Below are 15,283 nucleotides of genomic sequence, written 5' to 3' on the forward strand. Positions count from 1 at the left end.
AATATCCCACTACTGGAGTTCAATCCTGTGGCCTTCCCTTAAGGAGAGTCATAGATGTGTCATCTGAGTACAAGGTACTTGACTAGAAGGTAAGTTATTAGGAGGATATTTTACTCTCTCCTTGAAATGAGTAACAAGAAAATAGAAAATAAGAGAATGCATGATAAGAGACACATATTATGCAAGGTATTTGGAGCACACATTACACTCTCCTCGAAACAAAAAATGAGAAAATTGAAAACAGGAAAATACATGATAAGGAGAAACGAGATAAACGTATTATGCAAATTATTAGGACACATTACCCTCTTCTTGAAATTTTTTTGTGCATTATAGAGAAAATATTGTGCGACGAAGTTCAACTGAGAAGATATTAATAAGAATTGAATTCATTATCTACTGAAATGAGAATCACGCTCCACTCATTCGCACACCCTTTTAGGACGAACTATTTATATTTGAAGTATACCCCATGTGTTTTACACACATATATACATATATACATATACATATACTTAAAAATTATATGCAAATTAATATTTTTTTATTAAAAAAAATGCAAAGTAATATTTTTTAGCATGCCCCAAAGGCTAAAAACTCAATCTTTAAAAAGTTAAAAGCTCTTCAAAAAATCCTCTCCGAACACCTCTGCTAGCATTAGGCTTTTGAGGCAATGAGGTCAATTGGTGTCACTGAAACTTTAACCACAAATGTTATTTATTTCTTTATGGTAAGTATATATATGGTAAAATTTATTTATATTTAATATATAATATAGATATAGATATAGACTATAGAGAGAGAGGAACCAATCCATAAGTGCAGCAAAACATATGGATAGAGAGATAGAGAGAGAGAGTGTAAATGTGTTACATATAGTATGATGAGACAAATGCCCTGAAAGAGGGGAATGCTATTATTTATTATTATTATTATTATTATTATTATTATTATTATTATTATTATTTCTCAATTCTCAATAATTTTGGGGTTTCAACCAAATGAAAATGAGCTTTTCATTTTCTTTTGAAAAATAAAATTAGATTCCATAAATAAATATTTTCATTCCATGTGGGGATTGGTGGTTGTATAGTGAGAGGCTCCCTTTGTCTTATTGAGTGCTATATAATCTTCACTATACACCATTTTCACAGAACTCCATCCTCCCCAAACAAACCATAGCAAAACAACAAAAATTCTTTCCAGATTCTTCTTTCCCCTTCTTGGGAGAATATTCTGTCAGAGTGTACTGCAACTGTCTGTCAAAAACAATGGAGGAAATGGCTTCTTTTTGGAGTTATCAAGAAGTGAGTTATTCCCCACCCTTGTTTGGCTTATGGTTCTGCTGTTTATACTCAACTGGACTAAATCTTCATTTCAATTTAGCTATGATTGATGGTGTGTATCATATGTTTTGTCATTTAAGGTTGTTTTTTTAATGTGTGATGTTCATCTTAGAATTAATTACAGACTTAATGTGGGTTTGTTTCACTCCCCGTGGGAGTGCGTAATTAGCCTTTTTGATTCGAGCCATTCATGTATGGACAACTTAGACTGATTTACGTTCTTGTGATCCTTTGCTGACTTTACAAAGTACACACTCGTGAGTAGTGGATGCTCGTCATCCCGAGAAAAAAAGGTTATTTCTGTCATAAGTTCTTTTTGGGCTGAACAATTTTTGCTGGAAAGGCTCAGTAGGTGTAATATATTTTCAAGAATTGATCATTGCAGGGCCCAATGTTCCATTTTCTTTTAAAAGGTTATAGGTATCCAATGGTGCCGTTTAATTGCATGTACTGTATTGGTTGAGTTTTCTTTTTTTTAATGTTTCATGTTTGTTTGTTTTCTGTAAAAGATTGGCCAGTTCTTGAATTCTGATGAATTTACAGACAATGGATGAACTGAAGCAGAATCTACGTTAATTGAGTTTGCTTTTTTGAATGTTTTGCAGTTTTGTTTGTTTTTCTGTAAAAGATTGTTCAGTTGTTGAAATTGTGATGAATTTGCAGACAATGGATGAACTGAAGCAGAAGCTTTTGTATAGTACGTTTGAACTGGAAAGGTTTAAGGCGGAATCGAGTGAGGAGACGAGGAAGAGCAAAGAATATGTGAAGCAACTGGTTCAGCTTCTGAAGGTTGCTTGTAAGGAGAGAGATGCAGCAAGAGATCAGCTTCAGAAGCTGCTGGGAACAGGAAGTGTTGTTCTGTTGCCTGCAACGAAGGCGAATTCGGGTGTTACTGAATCGAACAGCCTGTCCGAGACCTACAACACTCAGGGCTCATCCCCCGTCGAGTCCTTTCTCGAGGCAGTTTCATCCCCCGAGCTCTTGAATAGCAGTGCAGTTGATTCTAGTGCCATGGTTCAGAACAGCCTGGTTTCTGCCCCGGTGGATCTGGCAGGGATGGCGATTGAGGGTCTCGCGAAGGGGAAATGTTTGCCTCAGAAGGGGAAGCTTCTGCAGGCCGTGCTCGAGGCGGGGCCGCTTCTGCAGACGCTGCTCGTGGCGGGGCCGCTCCCCAGGTGGCGCAACCCGCCTCAGCTGAAGGCCTTCCATATCCCACCGGTTTCCATCAGGGGCTGCAATGATGCTGAGATTTTTGCTCATCACAGCCCTGCTGTTGCGGCTTCATCAAGAACACTTTCACAGCTTTGCTTCGAGATTCCTGGCCCGTCTCCACAAATGTTGTCAATGCCTATGTTGAACTTTGGATCCTGTCTTGGCAGCCAGAGGTTGATGTCTGGTGGCTCAAACATGGCTAGCAGTTATACCCATCTCGAAAAGCGACAAAGGTTGCTGTGAAGAACTCAAAGCATTTTTGTACAAAGACAATATTTGGGTGGGGATGTAAATGGGATTATGGGGTAGATACATACATTTCATTTTTAACTCAATTCTTCCTTCTATGACAGTTTGCAGCTTTTTAGCCATTCTTAGTTCCTATGTAGTAATCTATTAGCCTTCCTGGTTTGAGCCGATCAGTTCTGGACAACTTAAACTGGTTTATGGTTTACCTTTGCCGGCTAGGGTCAGAAAGCGGGGTTTACTCAGTGCACACGCTCGGGTAGTGATTGGGGGTTCCCATGTCACGCGAAAAAACAAATTAAAAGTTATGATGTGTTTTTTGTCCTTTGGGTAGCAAACAAAGCTGAAATCAATCATCTTGATGATCACAAAGTGCAGACAAAACAAAGGATAAACCATAGTTATCTTCATTGTAATTTGTGGTCACCAGAGCTCCAAGAAGCCCAAAATTATTGAGTCATTCCTTGCAGAAATTCCCATTTCCCATCATTATTTGTCTGTTCTTTCCTGGAGTGACATGAAAACAGAATTGGTTCCATATTATGCTGAACATTTGACCTCAGGATCTTTCCCAATCTTTCTGTCTGCATTTCTGCTGTGTTCTTTGGTTTGATCGCGTTCGAGATCGTGTGAGGCTTAGGAAAACAAGGTTCCTAGACTAGGTGGCTGTGCTGGAGTTTCCAACAAACTAGGATTATACCTTAAACCTCAAAACTGTCTTCTTCATTTCTGCAACTTCTGCAGACAATGCCTTCACCAAGTCCCACTGTTTCTCCAGGAATCGACGATAATCCTCCCTGGGATTCATCAATCATTGCCTTAGTGGGAATCGTGTGCATGATCTTTCTTCTGCTGAGCTACTACAAGCTTCTGCAGAGACAATGCTGCGAATTCAGATCGGTAGTCTCTTCGTACAGAGGCCCGGGCCAAATGCACCTCTTGGATGAGCAGAACCGCGAGGAGCCTTCTTCTTCTTCTCTTGTGAGCTGTGGGCTCGACTCCTACGTCGTGCACGCCCTCCCCATCACCCCGTTCCGAAAGGCGAATCAAGAGAGGTCCTCGGATTGCGCGGTTTGTCTGGGAGAATTCGAGGAAGGTGAGTGGATAAAACACCTGCCCAACTGCTCACATGTGTTCCATGTTTCCTGCATTGACACTTGGTTTCAGACTCATTCAAGCTGCCCACTTTGCAGATCATTTGTGTACTGCGTTAAAGTGCAGCAGCCTGAGTTTAGTTTCCCATTTCTGGAGCCTCTTCCCAGAGAAGAAATCCATCGCCAGAGATTATCACACTACCAGAATCTCCAGTCCCAAACACTGCATAGTTCTTCACTATGATCTGATTCTCCGATAGCCTTTCTGTTGGGCGGAAACCTGAAGGGCCAAGTCCAGCACCTTGCCTTTTCAAATGTGGTTCTTAGCACTATGCAAGTACCAAGAAAATAAATTTGCGCATTCGCTAATAGTTATAGTTTTGACATAGTGATAAGCATTGAGAGCTGCATATGAAACCGTGTCGCTCTACATTTGGGCCAACAATAGGTTTCATTAGGGAGTGTGGGTTCTTGGATCTGAGATCATGAGAAGGAACATCAAGAAACTAGAATGCAGATAGCAAGAAATCAATTCACTGCTGAAATGTCAGTCAGAAAGATATCTTCATCTTTCCTGTGAGGCTGGCTTCAAGAATTGTTTCATCACTTCATGAATGATGGCTCTCTTTTTTTCCTTTTTCTTTTTCTTCTTTTTTAGCTAAACCAAGCCAAATTTCCCCACTTATTCACAATTGTTTGTATATATACATGGATTCTGAAAAGCTACGGAGAATTTATATGTCATTTGTTTATTTAAACTAAGTTGTCACACCTCTGTGGCAGGAATCGAACCTCTATCTTTTTATTGTAATCAAGTCTTAAGTAAAATTTCTTATCCACTAAACCAATGACGAATTATTTTGTGGACCCGGGTCCAAATGTTCACAATTTACCTTTTAAAAATTCACAATTTTGTATACTACGAAGTACGAACACACAAGATTAACATATATGTAATTGATTGTCTTGTTTTGTATTCATAAGTTCCTTTCAAATACTGCAGTCACACACCATGTATTGTATTCACAAATTCCCTTCTGCAACTGTTATATATTTTGACTTAGAAACACAATTTATATTCTAGAAGTTTACAATTCCAATACTAAACATACACAATTTATACGTCGTTTAGGATTAGGGTCTACCTTGCAAGGTGACCCTGGTACATGATATAAGGAGCGTTATGTTGTGCAACCGTGTGCACCATGTATGGTGCATACGGTTGCAAAAACGACGTTGTTTTGATGTCCAACTTAAAAAAAATCAGTTTCGATTGTCGTTAACGGCGTTATGTTGTGCATAATTTGAACTATACATCCATAACTTCATAACTATACATTCAGAATTGCATAGCTACACATCCATAATTTCATAACTATAGATTCAGAATATGAAATTATAAAATTATGAACATATGTTTACGTAATTAACGATAATTGAAGATGGTTTTTTTTTTTTTTTTTTTTTTAAAGTAAAACGACACGGTTGCACAGCATAATTTGCCATGATGTAATAACTCCATCCTAAACCAATATCTTGGGCTAAGATTTTATCGTAGCAGCACCCAATTAGCTTAGCCAACATATCAATTTAGCTAAACCAGCTTAAATAATTTCCCAAATCAACAAAGATTAGAAGTATAGCCCAAATTGATAATCAACTGAATGGGCGATGGTAAATTATGCCCTGGCATGGTGAACACGGATCCAAACGGCGCCATTTTTACGTAAAAAAAAAAAAAAAAAAAAAAAAAAAATCGCGAATGTGGTGTTAACGGCGCGCGTTTGGTCAGATTATAAATTTTCTGTTATAAGTTTATAATCTCATAACAGAAAATTCATAATCTTATAACAGAAAATTCATAATCGCATAAAAGAAAAACATTTATTAAATTATGAATTTTCTGTTATGATATTATGAATTACGAAACGAAGCAGTTTGGGACGCCTTTCTCCCACGACCAAGATCCTTACTTGCGGCCGCTGTTGCTTCTATGCATGCATGGCGTCAGGCACGCCCAATTGCTACTGCCCAAGACCACTTGCTGTCCGCCCCATTGCCACAACCGCAAGGAGACTCCGACACACAGACTGCTACACAAGCTGTACCACCACCAAGGTTGTGTCGTGTCGACGTTGGATACATACACGACACGGGCAAGGCCACAGTTGGTGCAATTCTTCTAGACATGAATGGAGGTTATGTCTCGGCCTTCAGTGCGCCACTCCGAAATTGTTTCTCACCACTTATGGCCGAGGCGTTGGCATGCAAAGAAGGCTTATCATGGTTAAAAGACCGGGGAGAGCAAAACATAGAGTTATATACGGATTGCTTGACGCTACAACGTTATCTTACTACACCACTATCTGCTGCCATTGACAGCTGCAGAGCAGCTGCGTCTTTATTTGAGTCTTAGCTTGTTCGTTTAATTTTATTTCTAGATTAGACAATTATTTAGCCCATGCTTTAGCTTCTACCGCTTACCAGCAACCTACTGCTATGTATTGAGATCTTCTCTCACATGACATTATTGCGGCTTATTTCTAATGAATTACCACTTATTTTTCAAAAAAAAAAAAAATATGATTGTTCGTGAATCCAGTTATAATTTTTATAAAATTGAATGACCTAATTATAACTTCACTGGTAGTTTGAATACTTATTTTGACTTTATTTCAACATTTAATTGTATTTACTGTTTCTTTTAATTAATTATTTATTTATTTTTGTTTATTGGGTTCACATGTAGATATAATTGTACTGCTAACTGATTTAATGCTTTGTAACAAAGATATGTGTGTGTATGTATGCATAATAATAATAATAATAATAATAATAATAATAATAATAATAATAGTTAATTTCAGTAATGATCCTCTGACTATATTAATTTTTTAAAATTAATCCTTGATTTTTAATTTAGACACTTTAGGTCTTTTGACTTTCAATTTCATTTCAATTGAGGTCCTTTCATTAGAATACAGTTAATTGAATTTTAAATAAAGAGGTAAACCCGTCATTTCACCTGCCTATGTATTATTATTCGTATTTCTCTCTTGTATACGCGATATATATGAACATAATCTCAGTCGAAGCCCTAGAATGTTCCTCGTCGTTCCCCATTTGCTGACTGCTCGTGTATGTGTTTCTCCATTATTGAGATATATTTACAAGGTATAACACTGAAATATGAAGGGAGAAATACGAATAATAATACATAGGTATGTGAAAGAACGAGTTTACCCCTTCATTTTAAGTCCAATTAATCATATTCTGATGCACTACTGAAAATTATGGAATTTCCGACCACCTGAAAGTGATCTTAAATTACTGGTAGTAGCATAGAGGACATCATAATGAAATGAGATTGTGGTGTAAGAAGCTTTAAATTTTCGTTGCTGTGTATATGACTGAGATCTTAGTTGTACTATGAACTCTTTATATTACAAGAACCTATTGATATTTGGTTGTAGTAGTTTTTCCCTTACATGTTTCATGAGTTGTAAGATGCGTGTCATAGATTATCATGTGAAAGTATTGAACAAAATATTAATATTTATTATATTTCTATAAAATACTTGGTAAATAAATATATAACATATTTTGTATTATAACTTTGATATTTAATTACAAGATAATGTAAAAAGAAGACAACGGACAATGTAGTGAATATAATTAATTAATGAATTTGAAGGTAAAGAATCTTTGAATTGTAGAAAATAAAGATAATATAACTAATGAAATTATATATCATTTTAAACTTTTTATAATAAATATTTTTTTTTCTTTGAATAAAGGCATTATAGACATCTAATTCTAAATTAATTAAATACATATGTATTATTTTTTGTTGTACCTACCAATTAATTTAATTTAATAAGAGTAATAAAATGGCGTACATACTCTTCATCCACCACATTGAAGTCATTGATTTTTTTTTTTTTTTTTAATTTGCATTCATTGTTGAGACAAATTGTTTTGGGAGTTTGTCAATGACATTTGCTACAATTGCTGTCAATATATTATGATAATAAATAATTCGAAATATATGGTTAAATAGATATTGTTATAATGATATCGTAAAAATTAACTTATAAATTTCTTTAGAAGTTTTCATACATTGATAAATTCTGAGAATGATGTGTAAACTTGTTCAATTTGAACCAGTGGGATGTAACATTGTCAATTCTTTTGAAAATGGTCCTATCATTTTAGAGTCCATGTGTAATTTATTCTGATCAACAACTTTGTAATTAGGTCGCGCGGGTTTGACAATGATATAAGAACAGTTTTTTCCAATAAAAAAAATAATAGTGTAATATTTGTAAAATAATTGTACAATTGTACCGTTATAAAAATACATACAAAAAATATTAATATCATAATAACCTAAATCATTCCAATAATGCAAAAGCATAATTGAAATATCGAGTTTTGTTCTAAATAATCAAAAGAAGATTAATTAAAACGAAAAAAAAAACTAACCTAAATTTATTTATTTGTTAAATGGAAAAATATTATTTTCAAAGTTCATGATTTATAATTTTTTATGCTCAATTTGAATGTTTTGTATTTAGTCAGGCTAATTATTTGACCAAAGTTTATGTTAAATTTTATATTGTATTTAATTTTTTAATACTTCATATATTTTAATATATTCGTAGTATATGCTTAACAATTATGCCAACTCTGATTGTAATGAGGTTCGAACCTAAAACCTTTCTTATAGGAACTAATAAATAAGTTAAGAATAATAAATAGTTAACGGACTATTCCGTTACTAAAGTTTATACTAACGGAATTCATGGTTATTTAAGGGAAGAAAATAATATAATAGATGATAAATAAGGAAAATCATAAACAAATACTAAAATTAAAATAATATGAATCATTCATTTTAAGAAACAATTACATCACCATTTTTTTCCAGTTAAGGGCCTAACATTATTCGCTCTTATTAAATTTGTAGATAATAAGTATGAATGAAGGTTATACCCTTCATTTATGTCCGCTTTTTCCGTTAATTTTTTTATATACATTATGCTATAAAGGTTGTACTTTATAATATTTTGGACATATCCCTACCGTTATAATTTTCGTTATCATTTCCACTATTATTACTATGCACATGCATCCACCATATATTTTCTTATCTTCTTCAATAATAATAATATTTATAAATTATAATTTAGAGTCATTTTATATAATATAAATATCAAATGTATAAAAATGTTTACATTATTATTATTATTATTATTTATAATAATTTAAATATCAAAAATCTTAATATAAAATAATAATATTGGACACCTAATTTTTGTGCATCGCGCATAAGAAAATACTAGTTCATAAAATAAGAGAGAACGGGTTTATAAAATCATGAATTATATTAGCTAATTGGTTAGATTCAATTTTTTAGTGTGATTTGACACGTATAATCTTGATGACCCAATCTTAATTTATAACAATTATTAATGAATTTATGTATATAATATATATACTCCAATAAATATAATATATTGTATTATATAAATGTGATGGTGTAATAGTTGAAAATAATAATTACTCCAATTTTGAAATGAGTTCTACTACATAGACTCCCAAAATTCTACTCCTTCATTTATACTTCCTAAGGTGGCAACTCATAATTGGTTATTTTCATCATGTGGGTTCACAGAAAAATGTCTACATCAAAAATATGTGAGAGGAATTACAAGAAAAATGTCTACATCAAAAACATGTGAGAAAGATTACAAGTTGAGAATTTAAAATGGGAGTACACCAAGTATTTTTAATTTTTCTTTTGAAATGCAAAAGAATTAAAGACGTCTGTCACATCCAGGCTTTACCCAATAAATTAAAATGAGAACTGAGAAGGCCTCACAGGATTGGGCCCAGATTGAGTGAGATTATCCAAATCCAAAAGGGCAGCGATTGTCGTGAAATCGGATTACCCGTACAAAAAGAAAACAAAACGACCATGACTGACTGGAAAAAGAAATAGTAAAGTCACCGGCGAAAGGTTCCGTTTCCACCTCAGCTTTCTAAAAGGAGCAAACATCTATTGCTCGGCGCTGGCTTTCCGGCGAGCTTGTAGTGTATGTATACTGCGCCGGTGATCCGCACACTTTTGCTTAACGCGGTAGGTAGGTGAGACTGTAATCTCTCTCAGAGTTGCACCTAACGGAGTTTATTTGAACATGCAGTTTTATTGCTTTTTTGAAGTGTTCATCTGTTTGACTAGAAATGTAAACGTGCTAGGCGATTTGTTGAAGACAGTTGGTGCTGGTCGGGGGACGATTGGAATTGGATGGGATATGGCGCAGCTACTGTCGCCGCTTGTGAAGGAAAGCCGGTTGATCAAGGGGATATTCGCGGTGGTGGGAATCATGTCTACTCTTGTCGTCTACGGTCTCTTACAGGTCAGCTGCGACTTCTATTTTTACCCTGAGATCGTTGTGATTGGATATATATGTGTTTAATTCATTGCTATGTAATGAAAATTTATATCTACAAGTGTTTATGAATTGTGCAAAATTGAATGTGACAGCATAGATCATATCTCCATCTAGGTGTTAAACGGATTAGAGTTTAGTATTTCATGCTTAATTGAGATGGATGAGGATTCAAATACATCAAAATTTCATACAGTGTGAACCTTTGTATCAACATTTTATAAGAACATAATTCTATGTCAGCTATTATAAATGTGTAACACTGGCATATTCAAATTTAATAGAACACGATGATTGAAGATTTTCACTTGCAGGAGAAGATCATGAGAGTTCCATATGGACCAAATAAAGAATATTTCAGATACTCGTTATTTCTTGTCTTCTGCAATCGCATTTCCACTTCTGCTGTCTCTGCTGCAGTTTTACTGGTACTCCTATACTCCTACAGTCCTACTTTATGTTTGATTCGGGCATTGCATTGGCTTTATTATGTATAAACCTTTAGGTAATGTTTCATTTCATACGTACCACACTGGCACACTGCACAAGAATGTATTTTTTTTTTTTTTGCAAAATATCTCCTACCACAAGGAATAACATTTATTACCAAAGAATTTGATGATTGTTGATCAATTCACTGGGCACGATCTGATTCAACAACTTCCTTTCTATGTTCCCACTTTTCCTTTTTGACTTCAGGGAAGTAAGAAGGCCTTGGATCCTGTAGCTCCAATTCATAAATACTGTATTGTATCTGTGTCTAATATTCTTACCACAACATGCCAATATGAGGTGAGCTGTGTGTGCTATGACTTCTTTATTTCCCACCCCTCTTCAAAAACTTTTTAAAAAGGAAATGGAAAAAGAGATATCCATCCATTGTTTGGGAGCTCTTATTCCTTGTTGTGAGACTGAGATATGCGTAGTAGATGTAAAGTAACTACTTTTTGAATCCTTTTTTCAGGCTCTCAAATATGTCAGTTTTCCTGTTCAAACTCTGGCAAAGTGTGCCAAGATGATTCCTGTAATGGTAAGATTAGTCAACCCCTCTGAAATTATGTTGAGTAAAGTTAGCTATTAGTTATTAGCTGCTAGCTATTTGAATTTGAAAAATAACATATAAGGACATCAATATGTTTTGTTAAGTATTCTTTCTCAATAACATTTTAGATTTACTTCTTTAAAAAAAATACTCTGTACTTTATAATAAATACCTCAAATTTTAACAAATTTTTGAATATTTTTAGAATACTAAAATAAATAAATATGTGAAATTTATTACTCCGAATTAAAAAAATATCTTAGATCAATTGCTAGAAATACTTGTATTAAAACAATACACATAAGTAATTTGGGTCATTCACCACAGTTTTTCAATATGGTACTTACAACTTTCATAACAAAGAAATAACATCAACAATACACAGAACAAAAAGAGAAGGACATATTTCAATCACCCAAGAATCAAAGATGAAAATATCCCTTGTTTGAAACTTTTGAAATTTAAATAAAAAAGAAATACGAAGACTAGTTTACACCACCATAGCTTAAATAGTGGAGCATTGTCTTTTTATTTAAATCCTATAATCACTTTTCAAAAAGCTTGATAGATGAGCTTTATTTGAAACTTAGATTTTTGGATAAAAAAGGTAATTAAAAAAGCTATTTTACCAAAAACCCAAATTAGCTTTTTGACTTGAACAAACAACTAAAAGCTTTTCAAAAAGCTAGTCACCAAACACCCCCCATAACTAAGCCCCACAACTTGAGGTATTGAATACTATTGATAGGAAGGGTATAAATTGATTCCTGTGGAGATAAACTTTTCAGGATTATATGGATCTGTGCAAATCAATAGTCGAATAGGTGCTAGATTAGATTCAATATCTTATGGGGACCCTTAATTGAAATATTTAGAATTTGATCCCTCCTAGATTTTCTTTCATTGAAATATCTTTGGTAGCTCATAGGTTAAAGCTGCCTGTCCTCGTTGATTTTTTTAATATGATGTAGATTTTGGAATCATATTTTGTTTTGACTTCCCTTTACATTTCTTTGACTATGAAGATCTGGGGCACAATCATCATGCAAAAGAGATACCAAGGACAAGATTATTTTCTGGCTTTCTTGGTGACTGTTGGATGTGCATTATTTATTCTATACCCGGTAACAACAATTTCTGTATTAAGTGTTATCTGTTGTGCTGATAGGTTTTGAGATACTATATATTCATATCAATTAATATTCAAGATGCATTCACCATGTCAAACATTCAATATTTATTTTTATAATGTGCTTTTGGTTCTAGGCTGCAGGTGACTTTAGTCCTTATAGTAAGGGAAGGGAAAGTACAGTCTGGGGAGTTTCCCTTATGATTGGCTATCTTGGGTATGAATTCAATGCACATATTTTTTTTAATATAATTTTAAACCTTGGTTATGAATTCAACTCGCACATTGTTTTCTATCATCTTAAACCTTGAGTTATTCTATCATGATTTGTACAATTGTACATTAAGTTGTTTTTTTATTTTTTTATTTTTCCATTTGCATGTCCTTTAATAAATAAAATCAAAGGATGAGCAAAATGAAATTGAACGGTGCATTACTGCTCACAAAAGGAACAAACATAAAACACTTTTAGACTATATATGAATGCAAATTGCACAATCATGAATACTTTTCCTCACCAGTGCATGAGCAAGGGTTATTTTTATTACCTTCTCATATTCCCTTTTAATGTTTTGCACTAATTGTAAAAACACTTCCATCACAGGTTCGATGGTTTTACAAGCACATTCCAGGATAAACTATTCAAAGGCTATGATATGGAAATACATACTCAGATATTCTACACAACACTATGTTCTTGTTTCCTCAGTTTCAGTGGTAAGATTATTTTTGTTGTGGTAGGCTCCTTCTGATTGCTCTGCATGCACCTTTCTTTACATTACACTTGCACAAGCTCTCTCTATCATGTTCTTTTCCCTTGCATCCTGTTAGACATGTGCAAATTCTCATCTTGTCTGGTTTCTTGACAAAGTGGCTTTGTCTGTTTCATGTTTAGGCCTAATTTTGCAGGGAAATCTTTTGATGGCAATAGATTTTGTTTCACGCCATCATGATTGCTTCTTTGACGTTCTTCTCCTTTCAACTGTAAGTTGATCACCTGTAAAACATTTAATTCATTAAATTGCTATCATTATTGTTATTGTTTATATGCCCTAATTTATAATACCTAAATATGTATGATGCCATTTATAAACCATGAAACATTATGATTTCTTTTGTAGGTGGCCACAGCCAGTCAATTCTTTATTTCTTTCACAATCCGTAATTTTGGTGCTCTTACCTTTGCGACTATAATGACCACAAGACAGGTACAAAGGTAGATTTTGGGGTTTAGAAAGTTAACCTCTGAACATGTGGAGTTCTTAGCTCTAATCAGTTTTTTCTTTATGCTGTAGTTAGTGAGCATCTTGTTATCGTGCATGTGGTTTGGTCACCCACTCAGCTGGGAGCAATTCGTTGGAGCTGTAAGTTTTAATTCTGCTAGTTATCAACTTATTGTTCTCTACTAACTGTCCTTTAAGTTCTTAATACTGAACCTCGTTCAATCTGTTCAGGTAATCGTCTTTGGTTCCCTTTACTCGAAAAGCTTCTTGAGAAAGAAACCAAAACCTTTGCCCATTGAAGACTCCGAAAATGGAGCTTCATTCCCTTCAACGGGGAACTCATAGCTCCCAACACCTTGAAGTTCTTCATGTCCTCCTCTACAACACCTTAAAACTGCACTGAGAATCCATCATAGGAATACAGGTTTTCTTATTACACTCGTAGCCTCTGAAGGGTGATTGGGATCCTTTAACCGCATGTTTTCCATCTTCACATTCACACATTTGCTGGGTTAACTATTCTTTTGACTCCCCTTTTGTTACATACTGTTAACATATTATGTATTTTTAGTTAACAGATTTTATACATTCAGTTATTATGTACATTTAGTTAACAGATTATGTGTATAGAATCTGTTAATTGTAAGTACATAATATATTAACTGTATGTATATAATATGGACTAAAGTGGATCTTAGTCCACGATATAATTTGTGTTTAAATGGACATTAGGCTAAAATATTTGACGGATAGGCTAGGCAACTTGGTTTATTAATTTATTGTACTAATGTTGCTCCCATATCCAGAGAAAGAGTTTGTAAACACGGGACTGAAATACAGAAATCATTTCTATGTTTAGCTTTTGATGTTCTGTAGTTTAGATTCGTGGTGTCTCCTAATGATTAATGGTTATTTATTACTTGGAAGATATTATGTGTACTCGTATTTTTTACTCATAACTTCTATTCTCGCTCTCAAACTCTTTGGGAGTACTTTTTTGGGGACCTACATAATAAACATAGTCTATCTTTATTTGTTAGATCACAAAATAAATGTTAATGAGTAGAATTAGAAAGTATACATAGTAGAACTCTTATTACATGAAATAGGAATGAGTAAAAAGAGTTATATTATATGTACTCTTAAGTGCAATTTTATCAGAAGTCTTTTTGGAGTATCTTTTACCGTTGGAGAGAGATTGAGTTGGAGCCTTGGAGGGAAGAGAAAAGATTAAAGAGGGATGAAAACTGTATGAATTGTATTAGATCAATTGTGATTACAATTGTACAGAATGAAGAATATATACAACAAGTAATCATAAAGAGACTAGGATAGGAAGTTATAGTATGACTCAAATACAGGAATAAATTGTAATAGATTTTGATATATCAAATTGTAATTTGTAGAACCTCCAATTTTATTAGGTTTAAGTCTAGTCTTAGACCATGATCGGAAAATTATTAAGTAGTAAAAGAGAAAAACAGAGGAGGGAGATGTATCAAAAATGGAAGAAGATATCAAGCTTAAAATCAAGAA

At 33.9% G+C, this 15,283-nt stretch overlaps 3 protein-coding genes across 10 annotated transcripts; all 3 read left to right on the plus strand.

The window, feature by feature from the left end:
- The first annotated feature begins 1,148 nt into the window (after positions 1-1,148).
- On the plus strand, positions 1,149-2,997 carry LOC109172663. Of its 4 annotated transcripts, XM_019321880.1 has the most exons (3): positions 1,149-1,307; positions 1,890-2,360; positions 2,391-2,997. In XM_019321880.1, exons 2-3 carry the CDS (start codon positions 1,941-1,943, stop codon positions 2,799-2,801), a joined length of 831 nt encoding a protein of 276 aa, XP_019177425.1. In that variant the 5' UTR covers positions 1,149-1,307; positions 1,890-1,940; the 3' UTR covers positions 2,802-2,997. The 4 variants fall into 4 exon arrangements, with proteins under 4 accessions (XP_019177425.1, XP_019177417.1, XP_019177435.1 ...); XM_019321872.1 differs by having other exon boundaries at positions 1,890-2,997; XM_019321890.1 differs by having other exon boundaries at positions 1,150-1,307; positions 2,010-2,997.
- Positions 2,998-3,496: 499 nt separating this feature from the next.
- Positions 3,497-4,620, plus strand: LOC109172687 (E3 ubiquitin-protein ligase Os04g0590900-like). The gene has a single exon (XM_019321908.1). The coding sequence runs from the start codon at positions 3,552-3,554 to the stop codon at positions 4,140-4,142; it is 591 nt and encodes a 196-aa protein (XP_019177453.1). The 5' UTR covers positions 3,497-3,551; the 3' UTR covers positions 4,143-4,620.
- A 5,219-nt stretch (positions 4,621-9,839) lies between these two features.
- On the plus strand, positions 9,840-14,605 carry LOC109172696 (UDP-galactose/UDP-glucose transporter 5B-like). 5 transcript variants are annotated; one of them, XM_019321920.1, is made up of 12 exons: positions 9,840-10,044; positions 10,124-10,320; positions 10,668-10,781; positions 11,053-11,145; positions 11,318-11,383; positions 12,421-12,519; positions 12,662-12,741; positions 13,129-13,241; positions 13,420-13,508; positions 13,646-13,732; positions 13,820-13,888; positions 13,979-14,605. In XM_019321920.1, the coding sequence occupies exons 1-12, from the start codon at positions 9,999-10,001 to the stop codon at positions 14,090-14,092; spliced, it is 1,167 nt and encodes a 388-aa protein (XP_019177465.1). In that variant the 5' UTR covers positions 9,840-9,998; the 3' UTR covers positions 14,093-14,605. The 5 variants fall into 5 exon arrangements, with proteins under 5 accessions (XP_019177465.1, XP_019177479.1, XP_019177472.1 ...); XM_019321934.1 differs by having other exon boundaries at positions 10,178-10,320; XM_019321927.1 differs by having other exon boundaries at positions 9,841-10,044; positions 10,160-10,320.
- Positions 14,606-15,283: the final 678 nt, after the last annotated feature.

This window comes from Ipomoea nil, unplaced genomic scaffold (genome assembly GCF_001879475.1).
Source record: "Ipomoea nil cultivar Tokyo-kokei standard unplaced genomic scaffold, Asagao_1.1 scaffold0146, whole genome shotgun sequence".
Classification (NCBI taxonomy): Eukaryota; Viridiplantae; Streptophyta; class Magnoliopsida; order Solanales; family Convolvulaceae; genus Ipomoea; species Ipomoea nil.

Excerpts from the sequence above, each read along its gene's own strand:
- LOC109172663 (XM_019321872.1), top strand. The coding sequence starts at position 1,941 with ATGTTTTGCAGTTTTGTTTGTTTTTCTGTAAAAGATTGTTCAGTTGTT.
- LOC109172687 (XM_019321908.1), top strand. The coding sequence starts at position 3,552 with ATGCCTTCACCAAGTCCCACTGTTTCTCCAGGAATCGACGATAATCCT.
- LOC109172696 (XM_019321920.1), top strand. The coding sequence starts at position 9,999 with ATGTATACTGCGCCGGTGATCCGCACACTTTTGCTTAACGCGGTAG. Across the intron at positions 13,733-13,819 it reads CTATAATGACCACAAGACAG|TTAGTGAGCATCTTGTTATC; the intron begins GTACAAAGGTAG and ends TTTATGCTGTAG. Across the intron at positions 13,889-13,978 it reads GGGAGCAATTCGTTGGAGCT|GTAATCGTCTTTGGTTCCCT; the intron begins GTAAGTTTTAAT and ends CAATCTGTTCAG.